Below are 27,417 nucleotides of genomic sequence, written 5' to 3' on the forward strand. Positions count from 1 at the left end.
CGTTAGGGTACTTCCAAGAATAGGGCACATTCTGTAACTGTTTGGATAAAAATCAGCATTTTTTATAAAAGTAATATCACAGTATAAGGCAGGAAATATTACTCATTATATGAGCGGTACAATTCAATATAAGTTATAGGGAAGGTGTTCATGCCATTCTTCCTGTATTATAAAATTATTAGCTGTGTTATTTTCAGCGTTAGGCCTTCAAAGAATCAGCTTACTGAGTTGTAAATAAACCGCCAATGTGGTTTGTAGATACCTACCTATTTCATCTGATTGTACAAATTCTTGAAGGTCATTATGACCAACAAATAAATTGTAAACATACAATCTCCTGAAACTTTCACATTAAGGTCCAGCCCCCCTAGTCAAGTGGCTTTCTGTTAGCGTAGCGTTCAATAGAATAGACTCATACATTCGTAGTCTATTCTATTAAACGCTACGCTAACAGAAAGCCACTTGACTAGGGGGGAAGGTTCGTTACCTTCATATAAACAGTTTAAACTTTTAAAGTGTAGCATGCAGCTAAAATGATAAAATATGTCTATTGCAATGTATTGTAAATAAATCAAATACCGACAATAATGAAAATTATCTCAGCAATAGCCTTTAAATCGATTGCAGACTATATTTATTGACATCATTCTATCTTCACGAAAATGCATAGCTAATGTATTTAGGACGAGCTTGTAAAACGAAAATAGATCACGCATTAAGGTAGGTACTTAACTGAATAATCGACGTTCAGGTTCTTAATTGAATAATCGACATTGCGATCAGCAAATTTTTGACGAGATATCGGTTTAAAATAAAGAAGTTAAAATCGTGGCTTAACTTACGCGGGTACAAATAGTTTCATATTATAACATATTAATAATATTAAAGCGGAAAGATATGATTGTTTGTCAGTTTATCAGCAATAGATGATCTCAGAACTAAATCTATTTTGAAACCTTTATCACCAGTTAAGATGAATGATTCCTGAATTACATAGGCTATAATATATTATATTTTTAAATTTCATTGTTGTCTTTCCCCGTGGAGTCTTCACCGTAAAGTATTTTTAGTATTTCTATAAAAAAGGAGAAAAAAGGTCTTATATCATCGATATTGTATGGTGTTCTGAATAATAGCTTCCCAAAACCATAGATATGATCTGTTTAAAGAATGACTTAATATTTAAATATGAAAAGATTTTTTTTAATAAGTTTATTTTTATCGGGTACTCAAACGATGATTGATCTTCCGTAAATATTTACATCAAGATTAATTCCTTTTACACGTGTTTCTTTTTTTGTAGACTTAGTTTTTTTTTGTCGTAGTTATCGTCGGTCACAAATGCAAGAAAAATATGACTTAGAATTCGTTTACTTTTTCTTGTATTATTATAAGGTGGGTTACCTATTAAACCAACCCGACTTTCTTGAATATATGAAACCTGCCTATTGATTAATTAATTATGGTTGGATATTAACATTTATAATTATAACGTTTTAAATTTAGGCATAGCTAGTAAATACTGCCCCGCGGTTTTACTAACATTCCTCCGCTCCTGTTAGTCGTTATGATAATATATAGCTGAAATAATTTTTCAAATCGGACCAGTCGTTCTTGAGATTAGCGCGTTCAAATAAACGAACAAACCTTTCAGTTTTATACAAATCAAATCTGACAATAACTGCGATGAATGTGTACATCACCTTATATCCGAAATAGGCACACTGAAAACGTTTGGCAGAAGTTTGTATATAAATAAACGGATCTTGTAATATCGAGCAACTGCCCTTGTAATTGATAACATGTTTCATTTATCATCTAGCTTTTAGCCCGCGGTTTTGCGTGCACGCTTGCGTTTTTGCCTAGTTAACTACAAATACATTTAATATTCTATTTAATTCATTTTAGGAAGATTTAAAAATAAATGCGATAAAGAGCAATTACGTTTTATAATAATTATATTATGATTAATATTTAATTCAAAACTGTTACATTAGGCGTAAAAGCGTTATGAGACAGTCAGACAGAGTTCGTTTTGCATTTATGTATTTATTTTATACGTTTTTTAGTAGATTCTATCAATAACCAGATAGGTCTGATAGGAATCTTTGATATTTCGCCGATGTATCCTTCAATATAAAAATAGGACCTTATCAAATAAATGTAGATGAAGTTTATCGATTTGGTTTATATCACTAAAGTATACATATATTATAATATCAAATATGCAAATCGATATTGCAGAGACAATAGTAATGCTGAAGGAAATTGACCAAAATAACCTAATAAACATGACGAAAGATTCGTATTCCCTTTAAACGTCCTAGAAACGACTACACACGAAAACGCGAATCTCAAAGCGAATAGCGAGTGCAATATTTACATACCTATGCGTGTTCGTCATTCGTCTAGCTATTCGCACAAATGTGTAAATTCGCAAGTAAACATGACAATAAATTATTAGACACTAGCGTTTCAAATAAAAACCCGCATAGTTCCCATTCCCATGGGATTTCCGGGATACAACCTATCCTATGTGTTAATCCAAGTTACCCTCTATATGTGTGCTAAATTTCATTCGGTTCAGTAGTATCTACGTGAAAGCGTAACAAACATACACATACATCCATCCTCACAAACTTTCGTATTTATAATATTAGTAGGAACTAATGTTATTGGTAACGGTGGTAATTGTTAAAAATTAATTATAAATTGACGATTCGAAAGTGCTTCTAAAAGAAGTCTAATTGAATAAATAAATGTTTGAGTTTGAGTTTGAGTTTGATAGGATGATCAAATACAATGTAATGACATTTCAGCTGCCATCGGTGCCGTGGCCGCCGGTACCATCCTCGCCTGGACATCACCCGCGCTACCGCAGCTGCAACCGCCGAAGAACACGACCGATTTGGCGCCAAAAGAAATTGACGTGTTTGCTGTCAATGTCACTGCCAATAGCAATGTGACGCATGCGCTGTTGAACTCCCTGGGACAGCCCGCCGATTTCCTGTTGGACACTAAAGAGAGTGAGTTTTTTTTTAATTTCCGTTGTAGGCTGAGGTTTTAGGTGTGTTGTTTTTTAATATTGAGTCTTATTAGGTTGCAATATGATATTAATATTTGCTGTGTCATGAACACAACATAATGATATCATATTTAAACACGTTGTTGACGCAATAAGGTTCACTTTTGCTTGGTAAAACTTGGTTAAGAAAAACGCACGTCTAATCTTGATAACGTTTATTTCGTTACTAAAACAGTAAAACTAACTAGCGGCGGCGCATACACACGTGTTTAGATAAATTATAAAAAAATATTTACTTATTTTTATCTAAAAGTTTAGTAATTCAGGGTTTTTCATTAGATATATTTAAAAAAAGTAGATAACAATCGTAGTTTTCCTTAAACGTTAGATTAAAGTTCATGTAACTCTGATTAAGATATGTATTTGAAATACCTGTCTACTCAATATGATTAAAAAACACAATAATAAATAAATAAATCAACCAACTCATGCTTGCTATCAGCTTAAGTTTCTTATGTAACTTTCGTTGCTGTCTGTACCTAATTTGAAATGATAGCGTATACACAGGTATACAGACAAATCGATAGATCGAAGTTATTATGTACGCACAGGCGTACACAATAACTTCGATCTATCGATTTGTCTATAGACACACTTTTCGTTTGTCTATCTAGACCTATAACATAAATTAAATCGATTAAAAATACGCTAAGAATTGAGAACCTTTGGTCGGTTAAAACTTAAAAATCGTCGATAAGTATTATGTATTATACGTAGTATATTATTATTAGTCTGTGATATTAGTAAGTTTTGGGTGGGCGGTGACCCTAAATGCACCCTGTTTCTTAAACAACATATTTACAGATTTATCTCATAACAACAACCTTATCAATTGCCGTTGTGTTAATTATCTATAAATTTAAAGAATTCATAAAAATATTTGTTCTACTTATCGTAGCATTGGAATATTTCCTTGATAGCGAAATTTATACAACTGGTTATTTTTTGACTAGAGAATTTAGTTTCTTGCCGGTTCTTCTCCGTAGAAACTTGCTTTCCGAATCGCTGGTAAAACTATATCATGAGTCATGACGATACAAAAGTGCTTCTAGAAGAAGTCTCATTGAATGCTTAATTGAATGAATAAATGTTTAATTTTGAGACAATGTTTTAATTACATTTTTTAAACAACCGAAAATTAATAAAAAAGTGACTAAATAAACTGCACACACCCACTTCATGAGGTATATTTTACTGAAAACTTAATCTTATTATCTTTTCTGCCGATGATTATAATCTATATAAATAACTAGCTGTGTCCCGCGGTTTTACCCGCTCCTGTTGGTCTAAGCGAGATGATATACCTATAGCCTTCCTCGATTAATGGTCTAACACTGAAAGATTTTTCAAATCAAAATCCTGAGATTAGCGCGTTCAAACATTCAAACTCTACAGCTTTATAATTAATATTATACTAATGTATATAACTATCGAATATAGATAAAAGTATATTACGTCTTCCCTCCAATCAACAATTGACGATCCCTCTTTCCTCTATCAATCAACCCACTTTAAAACACATGCGCAAGCATTGTTTTCAACATTCTCACGTGAAGTCAAGATCGCGATGTAAAAATACCCAGGCACACCCACAGCCAGACCTCCGTGGCATATTGCCAGCATTGCTGTGACGTCATATACCATGTTAAAACTATTTTTGTTAACGATCCCGTGATGTCTGGAAGTGCTTGCCAATGAAAGTGCAAGTAGGGAGGGTGTGACGTATATATGGTTCGATACACCCACGGCTATAAATATAATGTACTGAATTATTGACATTGAATCAGGATTCATAATAAAAATATAAGTAGGCAAAAAACTAAAATACACGCTTTACGTTTATGAATCTGTCCGCGTGGGTCAACATTGAGTCTAATGAGTCGGTTATAATACCACATACCATACAAATGTATTGGTGAAGCTTAAAAAAGCGTGTTAAAAAGATGACAAGTAATACTCTAAGAATAAATTATCAGCGCGTTCTACAAAATTAACTTGCCATATGGATCTAGTTTGATTGTATAGATCCAGATATATTATTACAAAGTAGGTAATAGTGGTAATAATCTGAATTTTGGAGACAGAATGTCTACGAGAAACAAATAACCTTTTTTTTTATAGTGGGGAAATCTTCCAAAGATACCCACGGCCCCCGGGGAAGGAGCCGTGGGTTATGTCGGATTCTTACTGACTAAAACCCCACTGTGTTCCGTCGAGCCGCTTTAATGATGGGGCCGCGGGTATTGGTTAGAATTCTTCCGCGACCCCCTAGAAACAAATAACCTACACGAATAAATATACAACAGTATGAACAACAATTTATAATAGTAATTATAAATACAAATACTACTACTTTTAGTTCTTACACATGACACTAACAATATTATCTAGGCAGTTAGAATATTTGAAGATATAATAATTAGTCCAACCCTGAATACTTAAACGCTAATTAACTTTAAAACGAGGTTAGCCTTGTTTTGTCACATCATCATGGACAACTCGACGACAGAACTATCTTTTAATATTTCCGCTTATCCAACTGTAGGTCATAAGATGCATTATTTTAATCTAAGTCTAGAGGTACGCCTTACAATCGGTTCTTCAGTATTTGGCGTTTATTGGGCCCATTTCATGATTTCATAATCGAGAGCGTTGGCCCAACAAATGATCGTCGATGTTTGCCATTACGGCGATTATGAATAAACATCTACAATAACTTCACATTTGGGGACCTTTCTGTACATTATTGTTATTGCCTCTAGTCGCCCAACGCTGCCAAACCATACTAAATGCTGAAATATTCCTTCCGTGTGACATAACCTTCTCAAATCTTAATCAAATCAATTTTCAATACAGAAACGGGCTGGCAGTCTAGTACTATTATAGAATATATACTCACGCGACCTAGTACTAAGGAAATAATAGTCGAAGCTTGCCAGAATTCCAAAGTACCCACTATATAGTGTAAATAAATTTTAAGTGTTTTGGCTGCAATGTGGTATGCACTGTGTGGCAGTTACCGGTATATTTCATTTTTTATAGCTGCAAATTATTGCACGCCTCATAAGCGAAGCGTTGAGGTGGGTACTACTGTCACTTCACGCAAAACATCTGATTTTTCAAACTTAAAATGTCTTTATGTATCATACATTGCACTTGTAAGATAATACATACACACACATATTAAGAAAAAACACTATTTTTAACGTTCATGATATTTTTGATGTCATTTTTGTTATTTAAACTAGTTAAAAAACAGTTTAAAAAAGTTCTGTCTTGGACGTCCGTGTGTCTGTATGTGCGGATCCTTTTTCTTGTTAACACGATAGCGACCGAAATACTTTACTAATCGAGTCTTTTTTTTTCTCTTACGCTTGAGTATGCTCAGGAATAGAACCCTTTCATTTTTCAGGGTCTGATTCGATGTGGTTTAATTATTATTAAATAAACAAAAATAATAATTAATAAATATTTATTAAAAAAAAATTATGAGGCGTGCACTTTTGGATTTTCCAAATTATTTTGTTAGTATGCGGAACTTAATAATGTTGGCAAGGTTCGGTTGACTGACATGTTTTCCATTTTGTCGGGTGCACCTAATCCTACGGGAATTGAATATTTTAAACATATTATATCGAATGAGTCTTAGTAAAATTTATCTACCTTTATAAATACGTGCAAGTTTACATGTTTCATTTCCACTGCAAAACGTCCGAAATTCAGCACTGAGAAAGACGCGATATTAGTTGATGAAAATACAATAGTGAAGAGAATTTGTATGAAAGTGCAATATGAAATCAATTTTATTTTCTTCGACTATTTTGCTTTTGAAAAAAAAATGTATAGAATTCAAGGCATGCACGATTTTTTCAACAGCTGTTGTGTTTTATCGCGAGCGCGCGCGTAAATAAATTTGTGAATCTTTCAAAGCAACAATAGGATGCAGTTGTTAGTACAGTTATGTGGTTATATTTATCCACTGACACTCTGTACCTATTAGAAGTTTCACGACGCATATCTTCGTAAAGCTTACGTATAAAGTCAACTCATGTTTCACGTAGTTTTATGTAAATATTAGATATTATCTACTTCTATCTATTATTAGTCTGTGCTACTAGCTTTCCGCCCGCGGCTTCGCCCGTTTTCAAAGAAAAACCCGCATAGTTAGCGTTCCCGTGGGATTTCCAAGATAAAACCTATTCTATGTGTTAATCTTAGTTACCCTCACAAACTTTCGCATTTATAATATTAGTAGGATTGTATAATTATATCAATATCATAATCTTCCTTCCAGGTTCTCTCGTATCATCAGTGCTGGCCATAGGAGCAGCGATCAGCGCGTTACCCGTGGGCTTCATAGCTCAGAAGTTTGGAAGACGCCCCACTATTCTTATGCTGGCTGTACCTTTGTTAATCAATTGGTTGTTGACTATCTTCGCGAATGGTGCTGGTATGCTGATATCTGCGAGGTTCTTTGCTGGACTTGCTACTGGTAAGTTCTTCGTACTTTTATTAAATTTATATAACGCTAGCTGCGCTCCGCGGTTTCACCCGCGTGGCTCCGCTCCTATTGGTCTTAGCGTGATGATGATATATAGCCTTCCTCGATAAATGGGCTATTTAACACTGAAATAATTGTTCAAATCGGACCAGTAGTTCTTGAGATAAATCATCATCGCCTCGCCATTGTCGATGAATTTATTGTAGGTATGTACTTATGTTTTATAAACGTTTCCATTGAATGAAATATAAAACATCTGGTTGATAGTGAGTATCATAATCTGGATGATAATAAATCATCCTCTATCGATGCACATTTCAATAATTTTGTGATCACTATATTATACCAATAACCAATTGGAATAAAGAATTTAATCCTATTGTTGCTTTAAAATTCTATATTCCAATTAATTAAATCTATTTCCTTTGTATACATTGCTAGATGAAAAAAAAGTTTTCTAATTACTAACCATGGTCATGATAAATCTGCAGTTGCCTGTAATGTCTTTCCAAACATTTAGATTATTATTTTTATTTATTTTCCTTACATAATTGTTTTTTTCTCATTTCCAGGTGGAATTTGCGTCGCAGCACCAATGTACATCGGTGAAATAGCAGAAACTGCGATACGAGGATCTTTAGGAGCGTTCTTCCAACTTTTCCTCACCGTTGGGATCCTGTTCACATTCGTGATTGGTGGCTGGACGCATTGGCGGACTCTGTCTATTATATCTGCTGTTCTACCTGTGCTTCTGGTTGCTGTGTTTTGGTACGTTTTTATTTTCTTTTAAATCTTCTTCATTGTTAGGATCTCGTTCATCTGCTAGGACGCTAACTATTATACTTGCTGTTCTGCCTGTGCTTTTGGTAAGTTATTAGAATAAATTGAAATACTTCTAGCTTTTCTTTATTGTTGGGATCCTGTTCACCTTCGTGATTGGTGGCTGGACACATTGGCGGACCCTGTCTATTATATCTGCTGTTTTACCTGTGCTTTTGGTTGCTGTGTTTTGGTAAGTTTTAAGTATTATTAGTATTTCCAACGTATCGTCACTTTTAGGATCCTGTCTATTATATCGGCTGTGTTTCATGTGTTCTTGTTTAATGCATTTTTGTAAGTAATTAGAATATTATATGATATACTTTTTCCAACTTTTCCTCATCGTTGGGGTCCTGTTCACCTTTTTGATTGGTGGCTAGACCCTGTCTGTTATATCTGCTGTTCTGTCTGTGTTTTTAGTTGCTGTGTTTTGGTAAGTTTTAATTATATTTGAATGTGAAGATCACTTATAGGATCCTGTCTATTGTAACTTTACTGCATGTTGCCTGCGCTCTTGTTCGCTGCATTTGGTAAGTTATTAGAATACGTTAGACTTCTAGCTTCTTCTTCATTGTTGGGATCTTGTTGGGATCCTGTTCACATTATATTGTTATTAAAAACATGACAGCTCCTTAATATTGTAATATTTCTATTTACCATGTTGATGACAATTTTGAATTTAGTAAATGTATTTTCATGTATCTAATTCCAATAAAAAGAGATATAGGTTTATATTAACGTAGTTTTGAGTAGAAATGCATATTTTGTCATTCTTTTACATTGAATTGATGATGATAACAATTAAATTGAGATACCTATTCATTTATTTATAAAATATAAGACAAATTCTAATACGAAGTCTTATAATTCTAATATGAATCTAACTTACAATCTAATATCTATTTTCTCTCTTAACAGGTGGATGCCAGAAACCCCTCAATATTTACTTGGGAAGAACAGGCGTCGTGATGCTGAAAAGGCTCTGCGATGGCTGCGCGGTCCTGATGCTGATCTTACCACTGAACTTGAAGATATGCAGAAGGAGGTGAGGAATATAATAATTGGAATATGTTCGATAATTGGTAATGTGATAATTGATAAATAACTGTTTAGTAATTTATAAACATTTTTTTTATTATTGTTAAACGTTCATTTCATTAGATAATAAAATAAATTCCAACAAGTATTTTCCTTAAAAATATCAAGTTTAAGTCACTTAAATTTCAGTAAAAGACTTTTAAGTCTTTTACTGAAATTTAAGACTCACAACTTCAGTTTAACTTTTTCTTAATTTATATTTACAACTAGAGGTCCCCCCCCAGAGGCCCCGGTTTCGCCCGTGGTACATATTTCGCAATATAAGGTAGCCTATGTCCTTTCTCGGGAATCAAAATATCTCCATACCAAATTTCATGCAAATTGGTTCAGTAGTTTAGGCGTGATTGAGTAACAGACAGACAGACAGAGTTACTTTCGCATTTATAATATTAGTATTTACTATGGATTACGTATTAATAAAAACAATAAATCTCTTTCAGGTGGACAACGCATCTCGCCAACGCGGCGGCATGTTACACATGATCACCAACCGGGCCCCCTTAATGGCGCTCATCTGTTCCCTTGGCCTTATGTTCTTTCAACAATTTAGCGGTATCAATGCCGTTATCTTCTACACCAACCAGATCTTCCAATCCGCTGGCTCCAACATCCCACCAGCCATCGCCACTATCATAGTTGGCGTTGTCCAAACAATCGCCACGTATATCTCCTCACTGTTGGTCGAAAGAGCTGGCCGACGAATCTTGCTCATTCAAAGTTGTATTATTATGGGAATTTGTCTTATCGTTCTGGGCGCGTATTTCAAAATGCAGGAAGACGGCACAGATGTTAGTTCGGCTGGTTGGCTGCCGTTGGTCTGCTTGGTTCTGTTCATCGTTTCCTTCTCTCTTGGATTTGGGCCAATACCTTGGATGATGATGGCCGAACTCTTCCCTGTTGAATTTAGAGGTACGGCCTCTGGTGTGGCCGTTATCACAAATTGGATGCTCGTCTTTGTTGTTACTCTATGTTTTCCGTTAATGAAAGACGCGATCGGAATTTATAGTTGCTTCTGGTTCTTCTCCGGATTTATGGTGATTTGCGTGTTCTTCGTCTTTTTCCTCATCCCGGAGACGAAGGGAAAAACTGTGTCGCAAATCCAGACCATTTTGGGGGGTAAAGCGTGATGTACAAAGTTTTTGACGTTTGTTTGAATTTTTGATTGTTTTGTGAATGATTTGTTATTTATATGAGTGGAGCATCAAGTTGAATTGACTGATAGTTCTGAAAGGGCTTAAAGCTGCGTTTCCATCTGCAAGAAAACTTCCGCAAGAAATGTCACCATGACCATGGAACCAAGCAAGTGCTGTTTTAGACTTGCAAGCTGCTGTCAGACAGACTGTCGGACATTTTTTGCGGAAGTTTTCTTGCAGATGGAAATGCGGCCTTAGAGCTTATTCTGAGCAGGCTCACGTATACATTGGTGATTATTTTTAGTACTTATAGGACTAGACGTGCCAAATATTTATTAGTTTTAAATTTTAAATGATTTTAATGTAATGTGAACAAATAAATGATATAATGATAATTAGTGATAGACTCCGTAATTTTATAGTCTCGCGAATATTTGAATGCGAAACTGTTGAAATGTGTAATTGTTATTTTTTGATGTTATTTTATTGTAAATAGATTAATTATATTATTTTTATCATATGTGATTGTTTCATTTCTGTTACATATATCCAACAATTTCTATAATGCAAAAAATCTATGGTCAAAGAAATTCCTAAGTCGCAGAATAAGTAAGTAATTCGAATCATAGAATAAAAATAACTACGTTAAAAACAACCGACTTCAAAAACGGAAAAGTAAAAAATAAAAAAGATTTGATATTATGAATACATAATATCATAATACATTATACATTATTTAGATGTGCTATTTATTAAAAAGGTTTGATGTCGGTGCACGGGCTTAATACTAAGTGCTTAGTGCTTGACCACCGACTTGCTTGTGTTAAGTCGGTTAAAGAGTACCTAAAAGGCCCATAATATGAGCTAAGTTTATTTGCCACATCGAGCGTTGTATAAAATAAACAATAAGTAATCGATGTATATTATTTTAAGAAAGGATTTCTACTTATAATTTTAAGCATACTACCTTTTAGGTATACGCAAAGTAGCAAAATAAAAATATATTATTTCTCACAGAATATTATATTATTACAAACGATTATGACATGAACGTAACAAAAAATATGCAATAGATTACCAAAAATTAACTACTTCTGTACTCCCAACATAGATGGCGTTATTGACGGACATTCCTTGCTTATAGCTCTCTTCTCTATATCATCTATTCTAGAAGATAATTCTATTATTTGTCTCTCAATAGTTTTCACATCAGTACGAAATCCATTAACAGTAGCGTCTAATTCAGTTAAATATTGTATTTTATTGCACAACTCGTCATATTTCTGAGTTATATATTCCCGCGCGTTTTTAGAATCGCGTAGTTCCTTGTCAATTTTGTGGACTATTTCGTATTTGAGCTCGTCGAATTTAGACTCCAAACCTGTATTAGATAAAAGAAAAACCATAATTATTCATACAAAACTTATCTGGTTCTTTAAGCTACCTTTTTAAAACTGTTTTTTTTTTCAATTTTTTTCAGGGTTGAAAGTTACCACCTCACATAGTTAAATAATTATTTAAAAAGTGTGACCAACGCAACGTAAATATATACTTAATTCAATAATTTCCAATAAATACCTGGTCCTAATAAATGGGATCCTTTTATAGATGTATCATCTTCTAATTTCGGAAGTTTAGTATGACAAGCCATTGTAATGTTTTTATATTATTGGAGGTGTATCACTCTGAATAATTTTAATTTTTCGTATTGCCCTTGCATTGTTAAATTTTTCACAGGCGCCGATTTATAAATGTGTCAAAATGACAATGTGATATTTTCTTTATAAGGCGTTTATTTTTTTTTAATTTATAGAAAAAAGGTTATAGTTTTTAAAATCAGTCAGATAAATCGGCTTTCGGCCAATATGACCCTGTGATGTCCACGATGTCGAATGCTGGTAACATAAGCGAAGATGTAGCCTCAGATAGATGCCAAAAAATTGGTCAGACCAATTTTTTGGTCAATTGGTCAATTAGATTTAGGATTTGATTTGAACTTTAGGCGTAAATTTTGAGTTAAATGAAATAAATTTCGCGTGTACTTAGTTTAAAAAATGCTTGCTTGAATTAGGACAATAACTGTTAAAAAAATTAAAAAATATCGACCCGGGCGGTCATTTTTCCAGCTACGTAGTTAATTAATAAAAATCAATTTATCAGTTAATGTTTATTGATAAATAACAATGCGGTTGTGCGTATAGACTAACAAAAAAGAGTAATGTAAAATGCAATTACATCTAAGTACAACTAGTTAAGAGTCATCAATCATTTTGCAATTGTAATTTTCCAAGCTGATAAAATAACAAGTGGGACAGTACTTGGCCATTTTGTAATTTTATATTGTTAATTATCATTTCTAGTTGGATGGTTTTTACTATAGATATTCCATAGCGAGATAATATGTTACTAAGAGCCGAGAGCGGGAAAAGGAACATAATTTAAAAGAAAAATAAATAATAATATTACCTAGTCAATACGGTTTCAGTGAAGAGATTAGAATTTAATCTTATTCTTATTATTTCGCTTAGTCAAAGGAGCTGATAATATATGGGAATGTGTAGTACATAGTAACTCAATGGAATGTATCTAATGTTTCACCATGGTGAAAAGTAGCCTTTACCTAGCCGCCCCGGATTGGTGTGAAAGGATACGGGTTCGAGTCGCGCCTCGTGATCGATTTTTTTCTATTCTTTATTAATTTATATTTATACAGCATTTGAGTGCCCTATAACCAAAACTATCATATTCAAGTACCTAGCCTATTTCACTATCCAGCTTCATAACCATCTCTAGACACAAAAATCATAAAATCGCTCCGTTACCACGTAAAAGACATACAAATTAACAAACTCACATCCGTATATTTTATAAACATTATAAAGTTTTAATATATCGTCAATCACAGGGGCCTTAGGATTATCATAGATTAGAAAGGATTAGAATAATAATTGATAAAAAATTTGTATACATCAGTAATAATAATACCTATTACAAGTCAATAAATCCAATCGAATAGAAAAATAATTACACACATAGATAAGTTCCCTCTTTTGTGCGCGTGAAAATAATTTTAAACATATAACTTATAACTTTTACCTAAGTACTTTAAAATAATATTCAAAATTAATCTGCCAAAATTTTAAACTTCCTAATTTTTTTTACATTTCAGGACAATTTTCACGCACGGCACGATCTGATCCCATACTAAGCTTTCGCTTGTGTTATAGAAACCAGATGGCTGATAAACATACATATATCGTTTTAAATAAATACTTATATAGATAATACACACACAGAGCAAACATCTATGTTCAGTAATCAGTAGTAATTGTGAAAACAATTAATTTTAAAAATAATAAAGTTACTTTTGAGCTATGTAGGTACAATGCAAATAAATATTAGTAAGACTCATTGTCTTCGTTTCTTCGATTCTCACATAGCGGTATTAAAATCGCAAACTAACGTCATTAATAATTAATATTAAAGTTAACAAAAACAAAAAAAACACGATTAAAATTAAATTATTGTATTTTCACCGATCCTTGATAAGTGTACAAAGTTTGAATTAAGTTTGTCCGTTTAAAGTGGGGCAAAAGCACATGCATAAAAAGTTAAAAACATATAGGTAGGTGATGCTAATAAACGACAAAACGTGTTAAAAAGGAAAATTTTCATAATTATCAACCCCGTCACAAATCTTTACATACATAAGTAATACCAGTTCCAGTCATCCTAATTAACATTTTTTTTTGACTGACCGGTTGGCTTGGTTGGTAGTGGCCCTGCCTTCCAAGCCAGAGATCGTGGGTTCGATTCCCACCCGGGGCAAATATTTGTGTGATGAACATAGATGTTTGCTCTGTGTCTGGGTGTTAATTATCTATATATGTATTTATTTGAAAATTATATATGTACCTATGTTTATCAGCCATCTGCAGGTTTCCATAACACAAGCGAAAGCTTAGTATGGGCATGGACTAATAGATTGTGCCGTGTGTGAAAATTGTCCTGAAATATTTATTTATTTATTTAACCCCTTTACATAAATACTAAAAATTTAATATTCAACAATGACCACACTCACCATTTACAAGAAATACAAACTTTTCCCTCCGACGTTTCCTGCATTCCACGTTTATCTCGAGACGGCGTCAAACCACTTGATATTAAGTGCTTACACAATGCTACTCGAATTAACATACGTTTATACCCTGTATCGTTATTTATTGTGAATTTATTAAGAATATGAATAAAAAAACGTATTTTATTAAAGCTGAAAGAAGAGAACTCTATATTTATTTAAGAACGCTCCTGAAAATAAGTTAGCATTAAAAATAAGTAATAATACATTAAAATAAAAATTGAATTCAGACATTTTGATACTAGGTAGAGCTATTTTTAATGTAAATCGCAAAATTCGACTGGATATAACTATTTATACCTATATTTATTTAGTAATCAGTGCTTTTAAGTTCAGAAATATATGATTACTCTCTATATTCATGTTGAATAATAATAAACGGGAATAAAAATTGCTTTTAAAAATAGCTCTACCACAAAGAATATACCTAATACCTACATTATAGTTACACGCTCTACCTAGTATACATTAAATATTTCTGAATTATATTTTAAGGGCGACTTATTTCCATAGTCTAATAATCTTGTAGATATTGATTAACATATTCTATTAATCAATATTTTTCTCTCCAAATCTTTATTGAAGTAAGATCAAGTAATCCGAGCGTAATACTTATATGTATATCTTTAGATTAAGATTAATTAGCTATTTAGGTAATACATTTATTTTCTAGATTATGGCTTTTGGTATTGGAAATCTTTCGATAATAAACGTTGCAATTACAAATTCGGCATCAGATTTACAAATGTAATCATAGATAACAAAACGAACACACACCAAGGAAAATTACCTTTTATCTATCACAAGAGACCCTTTGGTTTATCAGAAAATTATTCACTTCTATATCTTATTATTTTTACATACTGAACTTTGGTTTAGTTCTTGCTGTGGCGTGGTACGTGCCGTGTTCCATTTATGTAAGTTTGATTTTAATTTTAATTCAAAAATTAATAATAAATACATAACAATTAATATTAATATACCTTAGAAATAAATCTTATTTTTTTTAAATATATAAACACAGTGCACTCTCGTCCTTACATTTTAAATTCATATTGGACTGTCTATTGTCTAATAAAAAGCTCGTACTTCAAAAATTAAAAAATTGAAACGTCGTTCGTTAGCATTTTGGTTTTGCAAATACATACATTAAATAAAATTATTAACAAATACTGCACAGTGAAAAAATTGTGTATTATTTTGAAAACTAAATATACTATTAAATCTACGATGACTTAGTTAAACAATTCTCTTGGAACAGTGTTTAAATGAAATGAATTTATTTAGGAAGTTACGATCAAGTGCTCATTCCTATTCCTAACGGTTAATAGTTCTTTACATAGTGTACGTCATTAAAAAACATAATCAGTACTTTATAATGAAATTATTTATCAGTTGACACATTGCAATGATATAGGCTGGCCTGTGAATCAATCGTACAGAGTATAAATTGTATCATATCGTACGGCCCGCCTCCGTAACTGTCCTCGACCAAATTGTAAGTTGTTTTTTCTAATTTTAAAAATAATGTAGCACAGATTTAATTTTTGTGTTATCTGTATTTTTTCTGCAGATCTTATTTAATCTGTTTTTTTATCTTCTGTAATGATATTAAAGTGAATGGGTTTTTTTTTGGATCCAGCGAAAGATTTGAACTGAAAGATATTAATTATGTAGGTAGCAAATACTTATTTGTATTTGATATTTAAGAAATAATATACATATAGTAATCTGACTTACTATTAAATAAAATTTTTTTTCCAACATTTTAATCTGAATGTAGAGCAAACAACGAAACTTTTTAATCTAACTTGAAAATGCGGAAGTTAGTAGAGCTATTTTTTATCTATACTTAATTCATTTATTTCACAAGTTTCGTATAAGTAATACATTGTACACGATTTATAATAACAATATTGAACATTACAATTTTAAACTTTATCCAGTCTTATGCGTAATATTTCGTGATTATCGCTACGAACGAATAGTAATAATTGTTATTACTAGAGCTTGATTTTGATGAATGCAAGTTTATAATTTTATTAAGTACGTAATTAACTACTTTTTTTAAATAACCTTATTTTCTTTATATATTGCAATAAACTGTTTATCGATTATTATAAACACATAATTGACTGAAGTATCATTCATACCTTGTTTTGCAAACATTTTTTTATCACTAAACCAATATTTGAGTGGACTATTTTGCCAAGTTCCGGCTATCGGCCTATATGTTATCAATATAATTTGCTATACTAGCTGTTCCCCGTGGCTCCACTCCTTTTGGTCGTAGCGTGATGATATTATATAGCCTATAGCCTTCCTCGATATATGGGCTATCTAACACCGATTTTTTTAATTTGAAATAATTTTTCAAATCGGACCAGTAGTTCCTGAGATTAGCGCATTCAAACAAACAAACAACCTCTTCAGCTTTATAATATTAGTATAGATTATATCTATCGACATAATATCGTCACATATAAGTAGGTATTTAAGGATTAAAACAAATCCCACATAAGATATCATAAATTACAAAATCACTTCAATAGTTTTAATTTACTAACTAGGCGCTTCGTCGGACTTCGTTTGTTATTATCTATTTCAATTATATCTATTATTATTTATTGACGACGCGGTTGGCGCAGTGGTAAAGTAACTGCCTACTGAGCCGACGGTCCCGGGTTCGATCCCCGGTCAGGGCAAATATTTGTGTGATGAACTCAATTATTTGTTCTTGGGTCTGGGTGTTATTATCTATATATGTATTTATTAAATATGTATTATATTTATCGTCGCCTAGTACCCACAACACAAGCCTTAATTGAGCTTACTGTGGGACTAGGTCGATTTGTGTAATAATGTCCCATAATATTTATTTATTTTATTTATTTATAATTATTATCTATTAAAACATATTATTATAGATTAACTTAAGATATCTATACAGATATTTTAGCATTTTAAGATTGATATTGATGATTTTGAGCTACATAATATTATACCAATGTAATAAATATAATTTTAAGCATCTGTTATGAATAAAATAAAAATAAAATTCGTTGCATTTTCATAGAATAAAGGATCATACAAAATCATAATCATGATTAATGATTGAAATTATCGAGACTGCATTAAAGTATTAACACAGTATTAATTGGGATTGAATTAATTCATTTTTTATTTATTTATTTATATAAAACCATTCCTACCATTGCAGTTTACCCAATGCGATAGGGAGGTCAAATTTACAATACAATTTATTCATTAATACAAAAAAATATTACATTAATTAAGATTATAATATACAACCGCTACAATTTTATACGTCAATTCATTTATTTTACACTTTAGTCACAGAAGAGGTACTTAATAGTAGCCAACAGTGTTGCCACCTTAGCCAACAGTGGCAAGGTTGTTGTGTGCTGTTCAATAAATGCTTATTTTACTTTGCTAGCTCCTATACTATAACGATTTCAGAGTTGCCCCCTTAGTAACATTATAATTATTATACTTCAATGCCAATCCATTGGTACACATTTCATTCCTGTCAATTCTGGGTTTTTGGTTCATATATGATAGATATTAAATGCGAAATATACACGTTCATCAAACACTAAATTCTAAACACACATTAGGTATGCTATCTTTTGTAATTTTAATACTTTGCATACTGCTATGTTGTGGTCAGGTTTATAATATCATCTGCGTTATAACTATTAAACCAGCTACTCACCTACCTGCTGCAGGGGCAATTTTGGAATTGCACCCTTAATTAATAATATTTCAGGACAATTTTCACACACGGTACAATCTGATCCCATACTAAGCTTTCGCTTGTGTTATGGAAACCAGATGGCTGATAATCGAGATCACTTCTAAGTAATAAGGCCACCTAATAAACTATACTGTTTTTTGTTTTGTATACTTATATTAGTAATAAGTTTCCTATATATAGTTTTATTGAAGAGTAAATAAATAATTCTTCTAATATTGGCCCTGCGACAGGTACGTGAGTAGCCGGCTTTAGCTGATTATGCCGTTTAGTACGTAGTTTTTAGTTATCAGAAGTTTCCTATAATATTTCAAACACTTTATGTATTGAATTTATAAGTAGGCATTTGAATTACAATTAATGTCCCAGTAAGTCGATACAAATGGAGTATTAATTGAAATTTACGTTATTGAGGAAGAAAATTGTGGAAACATTAATGGCTATGTATTAACCTAAGTTAGTACAAATAAGAAAATTGACTATCTATTTGAATATGAAATATGTTGTTTCTATCATACACTAAAAACAATTGAAATGCCAAAATAAACAAGTAGGATAAAATACTTATAAAATATGACATTTTTCTATAATAATATTTAGATATATTATATATATGGTAATAATTAATTTAAAAAATTCAAATTCAATCCCGTTTTTGAAAAAATAAAACTCATTAAACATTTAAAATAAGAAAAAATGTAGAGTTTTTTCATCGTTCGTCTTTATAAAAAGTTAAATTCATTACTATTAGTTTCATATAATTAAAAGACTTAATTTTAAGTATACGCATTATTTATCAAGTTATCTTATCAATAATAGCTTCCTAACAGTATAAAATTCTTTTTACAGCGGTCAGTGATTACTAAAATACTAGATAAGATTGTTTTAATTCACGCAAATCAGAAACTGATTTTTATTATTTTTATATATATTTTGAAGGGCACATTATAATGTACATTAGAAAACACAAAAAATGCATCTGCGGATTATTTTAATACTTCTTATAATAGAGACAAATAAGCGTAAATTGGACAACAAAATTATATAAACTTAGAAATTACAGACATTTTAAAGTAATTTTAACGCGATATTTTTATTATACATTAATTCTAATTTCATTGTATTAACATACTTTTCGATACTTACCTACCTGTTTATTATTCATCGTACTAAAAAATAAATTAAAAAAAAGTCATCAGTCATTTTCTTTCAATTAGATGAAGTTACAGATAAATTTAGTTCCTTTTTCATGTAACGATTCTTAATTCTTAATACATTATTAATTATCTCGTTTATGTTATTACCATCATCCATACTAATATTATAAATGCGAAAGTAACTCTGTCTGTCTGTCTGTTACTCAATCACGCCTAAACTACTGAACCAATTTGCATGAAATTTGGTATGGAGATATTTTGATACACGAGAAAGGACATAGGCTACCTTTTATTGCGAAATAATAATATGTACCACGGGCGAAGCCGGGGCGGACCTCTAGTTACCTATATATGAAAAACATTTTGTTTCGAATACAGCACGTCAATTTAACAATACCTTCATTATTATATACACTACGGAATAAATGAGAACTAAGCCTATAGAAATATCTTCAATATACTCTATATCCATAGATAATTAGTAAGAAATGATATCCTCGTTCTAATGGAAATTTAAAGAAAACGACAATAATATATAGAAATAAATAATAAATAATAACAACATTCTTGCAATATTATCATATGAAAGGTATATTATGTGGATGGCCCTGGATTAAATGTTATTTATTTAAAACTAGCTTTCCACCCGCAGCTTCGCCCGCGCAGTCAAAGAAAAACCCGCATAGTTCCCGTTCCCGTGGGATTTCCGGGATAAAACCTATCCTATTTCCCGGGGTAAAAAGTAGCCTATGTCCTTTCTCGAGTATCAAAATATCTCTATACCAAATTTCATGCAAATAGGTTCAGTAGTTAAGGCGTGATTGAGTAACAGACATACAGACAGAGTTACTTTCGCATTTATAATATTAGTAGGGATTAGTATTGATACATATATGAGATAGACTAGAAACTTCTTTTAATACAGGTATTTATTATTTATTAAAAGAAGTTTCTATTTTATATGTATAGAGAGGCCCGCAGCTTTATTTGAGCTTTTCATACAAAAGCAGCCTATATGTTAATCCAGACTATATAATATATAGGATATGGCATTTATATTTCAAGCTTAAAATATATATAAAAAAATCTATTTCCTCTAAACTCCTCCGAAACCGCTTGACCGATTCTCATGAGATTTTGTGTGCAGATCGGATAAGTCTGAGAATCGGATAACCATAGAGATCTCTGTGATCTGTGCGGACAACATATTATATTTTTCATACCCCAGTGATAAAGGTAGGTCAAAACAACTTTTACCGGGACAGGGACATGTACAAAAATTAAAGCCAATTTTTAAAAAAATGGACCGTGGGTTCGGATTAAACTTGCATCCTTTTAGTATAAATATTAAATTGCATTTCATACTAAAAATTACAGTTTCAGTTAATAATAAAACATAATTTAAATCAAACATATTATGCTAATTCAATTATTTTATCATCACACTCGCAGAAATCGATGTAAAGTGATGTCCTTACCGATAACTTGATCTGATAAACGTCAATGATTTGGCGGGAACTAGGCTAGATTTACAGATAATTAATTGTCATAATTATAGTGTGACAAAAACATTGATACAGATAATATATGAAAAATAATGACAAGGTGTACTGGTACCTATTTACGTACTATAGCTGCTCCGCGCGGCTTCACCCCCGTGGCTCCACTCCTGTTGGTCGTAGCGTGATGATATATAGCCTATAACTTTCCTCGATAAATGGGCTATCTAACACCGAAAGAATTTTTCAAATCGGACCAGTAGTTCCCGATATTAGCGCGTTCAAACAAACAAACTCTTCAGCTTTATAATATTAAGTAAAGAATTTCAATAATTAAAATGATGCTCAAACTTGGAGAGCATTATATTTATTGTAGAGCACGAAGAATTTTACATCTTAAATAATATTGTTTGTAGGTTGGTGAATTAATAAAACATAGCCATTACCTAGTTACCTATAACAAATTAAATCTAAAATATCAATATTAGTTTATCTGATTATTTTTGTGCATAGAACTAAAGAATATGAATATAAAAATTTGATACAATTGTATATTTTTATTCATTAGAATGGCATCACGATATTTGCAGTCACTATTATAATCTCTAGGTACAGTACTAAGTATAATACCTATAGAATTATATTATATCCGTGCTCTATGCTACAGAAAACTTAATACAAATCTAATAAGCCTTTTCCTGCATTCACGTATTAACGAACCTTTTCAAATTGTAGGTAATATCATATACAATTTATCATTTTCCATATCATGTTAAACATAATTTATAGCGTAAAACACTTGTATCAAACCTTGATTTGTGCTTAGCTCTTCACATTAGCGTATCTAGAGTATCTATTTCCTATCTCCCACTTTATATTATCTGTATGTTCATGATTGCAATAAAATCAACATTAAATTGCATAAGTGCATCATAAAATACTGATTTAATGATAGAATTTTTTTATCACAATTTTCTGTGATTTCATAGAATTTGTATAGAGATGTTCCGATGATAAGGAACTTTTCGATTGATATTTTGATACTAGCTGAAATCATTAACAAATCTTGTATATTTGATATAAAATAAATCACTTAGCAACACAATTCATTAAAAAATCATTCTTACACTTGTACATTCTTATAGTACCTAATTTGAAAATAAAAAATGGAACGAGCATAAATTAAAACTAGATACGCAGAGGTTGTTATTTAGTTTATTCAGAAAAACGTCAACCACTTCCAAGCTTTTTCTTTTTAAGGATAAAAACACTACAACTAAAATAAGGTCTACCGCGAAACTAATAGGTTTTACACAAAGGTTTTACACTTTCTTATATGATCGCTATACATAATTAGATTATTATGTATAGCGATCATATAAGAAAGGTACCACGGTATTAGACAAAATCGTGGAAAAATTTATAGCCGAACAAATGCAGAATTTCTATGCCGAAAATAAAATTTTATCTGTCTCTCAATTTGGATTTCAACCGTGTAAGTCAACTTCACAACTTTTGTCAAAATTTACAGATGAAGTAAACTCATGTCTCGATAACAAAAAACATGTACTGCTATTATTTATCGATTATAGTAGGGCATTCGATACACTCAGGCATGACACTCTTATACACAAACTAGACAACTCCGGTATCCGTGGACCTCTTCTGGGATGGTTTAAAGATTATCTTGCTAATAGAAAATTTCGTGTTAAAGTAGGCGATGAAATGAGCAATGAAATGACCATCACCGAGGGTACAGCACAGGGCTCGGTGTTAGGACCTTTATTGTACTTGGCGTATGTAAATGATATGGAACATGTCATCAACCACTGTTCTATCTATCAATATGCTGATGACACCTGTCTAATAGCCTCAGACAAAAATATTAATACTGCAGCTCAACAGTTACAGGAAGATTTTACGCGTATCCTAATGTGGTCGCACGATGCGGGTCTTGTCATAAATGTTAAGAAAACAAAAATAGTACATGTACACTCGAGTCATTTGAAAAACTTTAATAATTTTAAAATCACGGCACACAATCACGTATGTCTTCACAAAGGTACATATTATAACCCGGACTGCTCGTGTGAATGTGTGGACCAAGTGCCTTATTATACTTACTTAGGACTGATTGTTGATAACAGATTTAATTGGAACCATCATATAGACTATCTGTGTGATAAACTTAGGGCCATACTCTCAAAATTATATATCATCAGAAATAAAGTACCATACAAAATTCTTCTCGGTATCTATAGATCATTGGCAGAATCAATAATACAATACGGTATCACAAGTTATGGACGTACATTTAATACTTACATTGATAGAATCACAAATTTACAACTAAGACTAATAAAAAATAATTTGGAAAATCCAAAAGTGCACGCCTCATAATTTTTTTTTAATAAATATTTATTAATTATTATTTTTGTTTATTTAATAACAATTAAACCACATCGAATCAGACCCTGAAAAATGAAAGGGTTCTATTCCTGAGCATACTCAAGCGTAAGAGAAAAAAAAAAGACTCGATTAGTAAAGTATTTCGGTCGCTATCGTGTTAACAAGAAAAAGGATCCGCACATACAGACACACGGACGTCCAAGACAGAACTTTTTTAAACTGTTTATTAACTAGTTTAAATAACAAAAATGACATCAAAAATATCATGAACGTTAAAAATAGTGTTTTTTCTTAATATGTGTGTGTATGTATTATCTTACAAGTGCAATGTATGATACATAAAGACATTTTAAGTTTGAAAAATCAGATGTTTTGCGCGAAGTGACAGTAGTACCCACCTCAACGCTTCGCTTATGAGGCGTGCAAAATTGTACCTATTAATATTAAAAACAAGTTTAAAGATAAACCTCTCGAACTATTTAGCTATTGTAATGTACTGCCAATAAGACAAATGTTTCAAAAGATTTTTCTCATAGAACAATTTCATAACATAAACTTTCAAAATCCCATTTCGCATCAGTTTGCTACCAGACAAATAACTAATAATAAATTAATTATTCCTAAAGTACACAATCTTTATGGGAAGCGTACGGCTAATTTCTTATTACCCACTATACTTAATTCTATGCCACAAAAAGTCAAGAAGGATGTTAATATTAAAAACTACAAAATAATATACAAAAGATATTTTCTCGAATTAATTAAAACAATAAAATAAACATAAAAAACAACATTGTAATGAACACCCTGTATTTGTATGTCATGAATAGATAAGGAACCGGTTTATGTAGTCACATCTTTTGTCTTCCTTGCGAATAACAAACGGTGTTTATGCGACTGTGAGCGTTGCTACAAACCTCGAGGTTTCGCATCGCAAAATTGTTTTAAATAAATGTGAATTTTTGTTTTCTAATAAATAAATAATAATAAAAATAAAATAATTAATGGATCCCTACGTAATTAAATAATCAAATCGAATTTCTACTACATGAGCCATAGCAAATATGAAATATAATGAATTTTGCTAATCGTTGGATATTCAAGCTTTAATAAATATAACGCCTACACATTTTCTCTTATACATATTCCTTATGGACGTAAAGAAAATTCTGCTCACAAAATTATACAGACGTATTTAATTTCCTGAGCCACGCATTGATTCAACTTATTTCTATCTTATCATACGTATTTTATATTTATGATATAACAGAAAACTGTATTTTATTATATTTTTGTCATTATAAAGTTAGAAATGCATTGCTTCCGTACAATATTTGCACTTATCAAGGAAATACATATATGTATACCAATTTTTATTCCGTTGCGTACCGGAACAGGATATAGGAAATCTTTATTGATTCAATGAACTGTCTCGAGATGATTTCCTCAACATGCATTTGTCCTGCTTGAACCGTATTCAATGAAAATGACTCACTACATATTGTCTAAAATCAAAATATTGGCAAACCACAGTCAAACTACCTTAAATTCATTGTGTGAATAATATATACAGGGTGTCCCACTATCGGTATACTAAGCGCGAAGGGATTTGTAGTTAGCATACACTGATCACATAAAAAATACTTTTAAAAAAAATTACGTTAAATTTTTTTTGCTACTGTTTTCCTAAAAATCCATGTTTTCTTCTCTAACTTCGTGCAGGCGGCATATACCGCCTCGCTAATGTGAGCATTTTGTCTATGAAAACATAATTTTAAAAGAAAGCTCACGTGCGGGTGACAAAGTTAGGCGGGTTGCTTATTAGGGGTGTACACATAGAGTTTTAAGAATTCATCTATTTGAAAAAAAATGCGTTTGGAATTTTTTAAGTATTTTTTACGTACTCAGCGTATGCAAAACTATAACCTCCTTTGAGCTTAGTATACCAACAGTGGGACACCCGGTATAATAACAACTTATTATTTGAGAAAATGCTCAAATGTTTTTGATAACAATACAAAATTTGCTTACTTGATACAATATGAGGTCGTTTATAATTTTAGTTTAATTTATTTTGATTTTGAGTTGTTTTAAAACTGTCGTAACTATAGGTACCTATATATATTTTATTTATAATTGTTGTAACGATATGAATGAAGATCAGTTAGTAATGAAATGGCATCATCTATGAGTTTTCCTTAATCTTCATTAAGTAGTAAAATGTTAACGTGATGAACATTATAATTTCCTATAGGCCTTATCCTCTCAAGTAAGTTTTTAAACGAATTTGATAAAATTAAAAAATACGGTGGATTTTTTATAGAAGAAACACTCTTGTTCTGAAATAGTTTTAGATGCTATATTAGTCATATTTCCCACAAAGTATTTGTAGTTTAGCAATTTAAATAAGTAAAAATAGAAATGAAGGTTATTAATAGAAATATAAACATGTTAAAATATCAAGCTATTTAATGAAACGTCTGGTTAATAGTAAAATACATAGTTTGTCAAACTGAAATGAGACACAGTCTAAAATAACCATGTCGTTTAAGATAGTAGATATTATGCGTGTGGTACACATGAATATACAGGATGTCCCACTATTGGTATACTAAGCGCGAAGGAGCGTATTTCCAAACTATACATAGCCAGAACGCAACCATAGGAAACTGCTCGTGTATACTTTGTAATGCTGTTTTTAAGTTTGTTATTACAATATATACACGAATTTTGCGTACTGATCGTGTATACTTTGTAAAGCGGATGCTTGCTTCTTCTTTTCAAACTATACACGATCAGTACGCAAAATATGTATAACTAAATATAGCTAACACCACTTACGCTTGAGCGAAATAATAAATATATAGGCAATCAAAGACTTGTACAGCTATATCTATCTACTTTTATTCTTCTTGATTGATTCAGTAAAATATATGGAATAAAAATATTATTACGTAAGCTTAGAAAAATAAATAGGTAACAGATATAAGGGTTACCTATGGGTTAGGTTAGGTTCGTGTTTTTTTTAACTACACAAAAATAGGAGCCCCGTGAAGCGGGACTCCGTCGCCTCGCAACCGTCTTCTTCTGGACTTATTAGATTCTTACATTTTAGCACTATTGTCAATTGTAAGTCGTGCAGTATAGTCGGGAACGAAGACACAAGCATCCTCGATACAAAAAATATACGATCAGTACGCAACATTATATACATAATACACATGCATTTTAATAATAGATTTCAAAACAGCAATACAATAATATAAACGCGAGCAATGGAGAGACGCCGCGCTTACTCCGAAACATACACGATTAGTCCGCATGCGTACTGGCGCTGTATGTTTTGGAGCGCTATTCTTACTTATTTCACTACAAAGTATACGCGAGTATTTGCACAGTATTTGCAAGTATTTGCGTACTGCTGTTGTATAGATTGGAAGAACTTTGTAAAAAAGTTATTTCCAAACTATACGTGATTAGTTTCACACCGTTGCGTACTGGCCTTGTATAGTTTGGAAAGACGCCGCGAAGGAACTTGTAGTCCTGCATACAATGATCACGTAAAAAATACTTAAACAACAAAATTACGCCAAAAATTTTTTTGCTAATTTTTTCCTTAAATTTCATGTTTTCTTCTCTAGCTTCGCGCAGCCGGCATATAACGCTTCACTAATGTGAGCATTTTGTCTATGAAAACATAATCTTAAACGATAGCTCACGTGCGGGTGCCAAATTTGGTTACAGAAAAAGTTTTAAGAATTCATCTATTTGAAAAAGAAAAATGCATTTGAAATTTTTTA

The 27,417-nt window shown here is 31.7% G+C and overlaps 3 protein-coding genes across 4 annotated transcripts in view; 2 read left to right on the top strand and 1 right to left on the bottom strand.

The window, feature by feature from the left end:
- LOC149478122 (facilitated trehalose transporter Tret1-like) overlaps positions 1-11,156 on the top strand; it is a 28,636-nt gene extending 17,480 nt beyond the window's left edge. Inside the window, exons 3-7 of the mRNA XM_089709889.1 lie at positions 2,820-3,026; positions 7,380-7,577; positions 8,159-8,354; positions 9,324-9,450; positions 9,944-11,156. Coding sequence (XP_089566015.1) covers positions 2,820-3,026; positions 7,380-7,577; positions 8,159-8,354; positions 9,324-9,450; positions 9,944-10,630 — 1,415 coding nt within the window. The 3' untranslated portion in view covers positions 10,631-11,156. The remainder of the gene's footprint in view (positions 1-2,819; positions 3,027-7,379; positions 7,578-8,158; positions 8,355-9,323; positions 9,451-9,943) is intronic.
- A 568-nt stretch (positions 11,157-11,724) lies between these two features.
- LOC149478123 (uncharacterized) lies at positions 11,725-12,336 on the bottom strand. The gene is made up of 2 exons (XM_089709923.1): positions 12,215-12,336; positions 11,725-12,017 (listed from the first exon to the last, which is right to left on the bottom strand). Exons 1-2 carry the CDS (start codon positions 12,285-12,287, stop codon positions 11,725-11,727), a joined length of 366 nt encoding a protein of 121 aa, XP_089566049.1. The 5' UTR covers positions 12,288-12,336.
- Positions 12,337-15,585: 3,249 nt separating this feature from the next.
- Positions 15,586-27,417, top strand: part of LOC149478124 (facilitated trehalose transporter Tret1) — a 37,929-nt gene continuing 26,097 nt past the window's right edge. The window contains exon 1 of one of the 2 annotated variants that reach the window (XM_089709892.1): positions 15,586-15,694. The gene's annotated coding sequence lies outside the window, so the exon portion shown is untranslated. Of the gene's footprint in view, positions 15,695-16,190; positions 16,276-27,417 lie in introns of those variants that run through there. The other variant, XM_089709893.1, reaches the window with a different exon arrangement.

This window comes from Colias philodice, chromosome 23 (genome assembly GCF_061535455.1).
Source record: "Colias philodice isolate Cphi_HAF_F1 chromosome 23, ilColPhil1 Martin Lab GWU primary, whole genome shotgun sequence".
NCBI classification, from domain to species: Eukaryota; Metazoa; Arthropoda; class Insecta; order Lepidoptera; family Pieridae; genus Colias; species Colias philodice.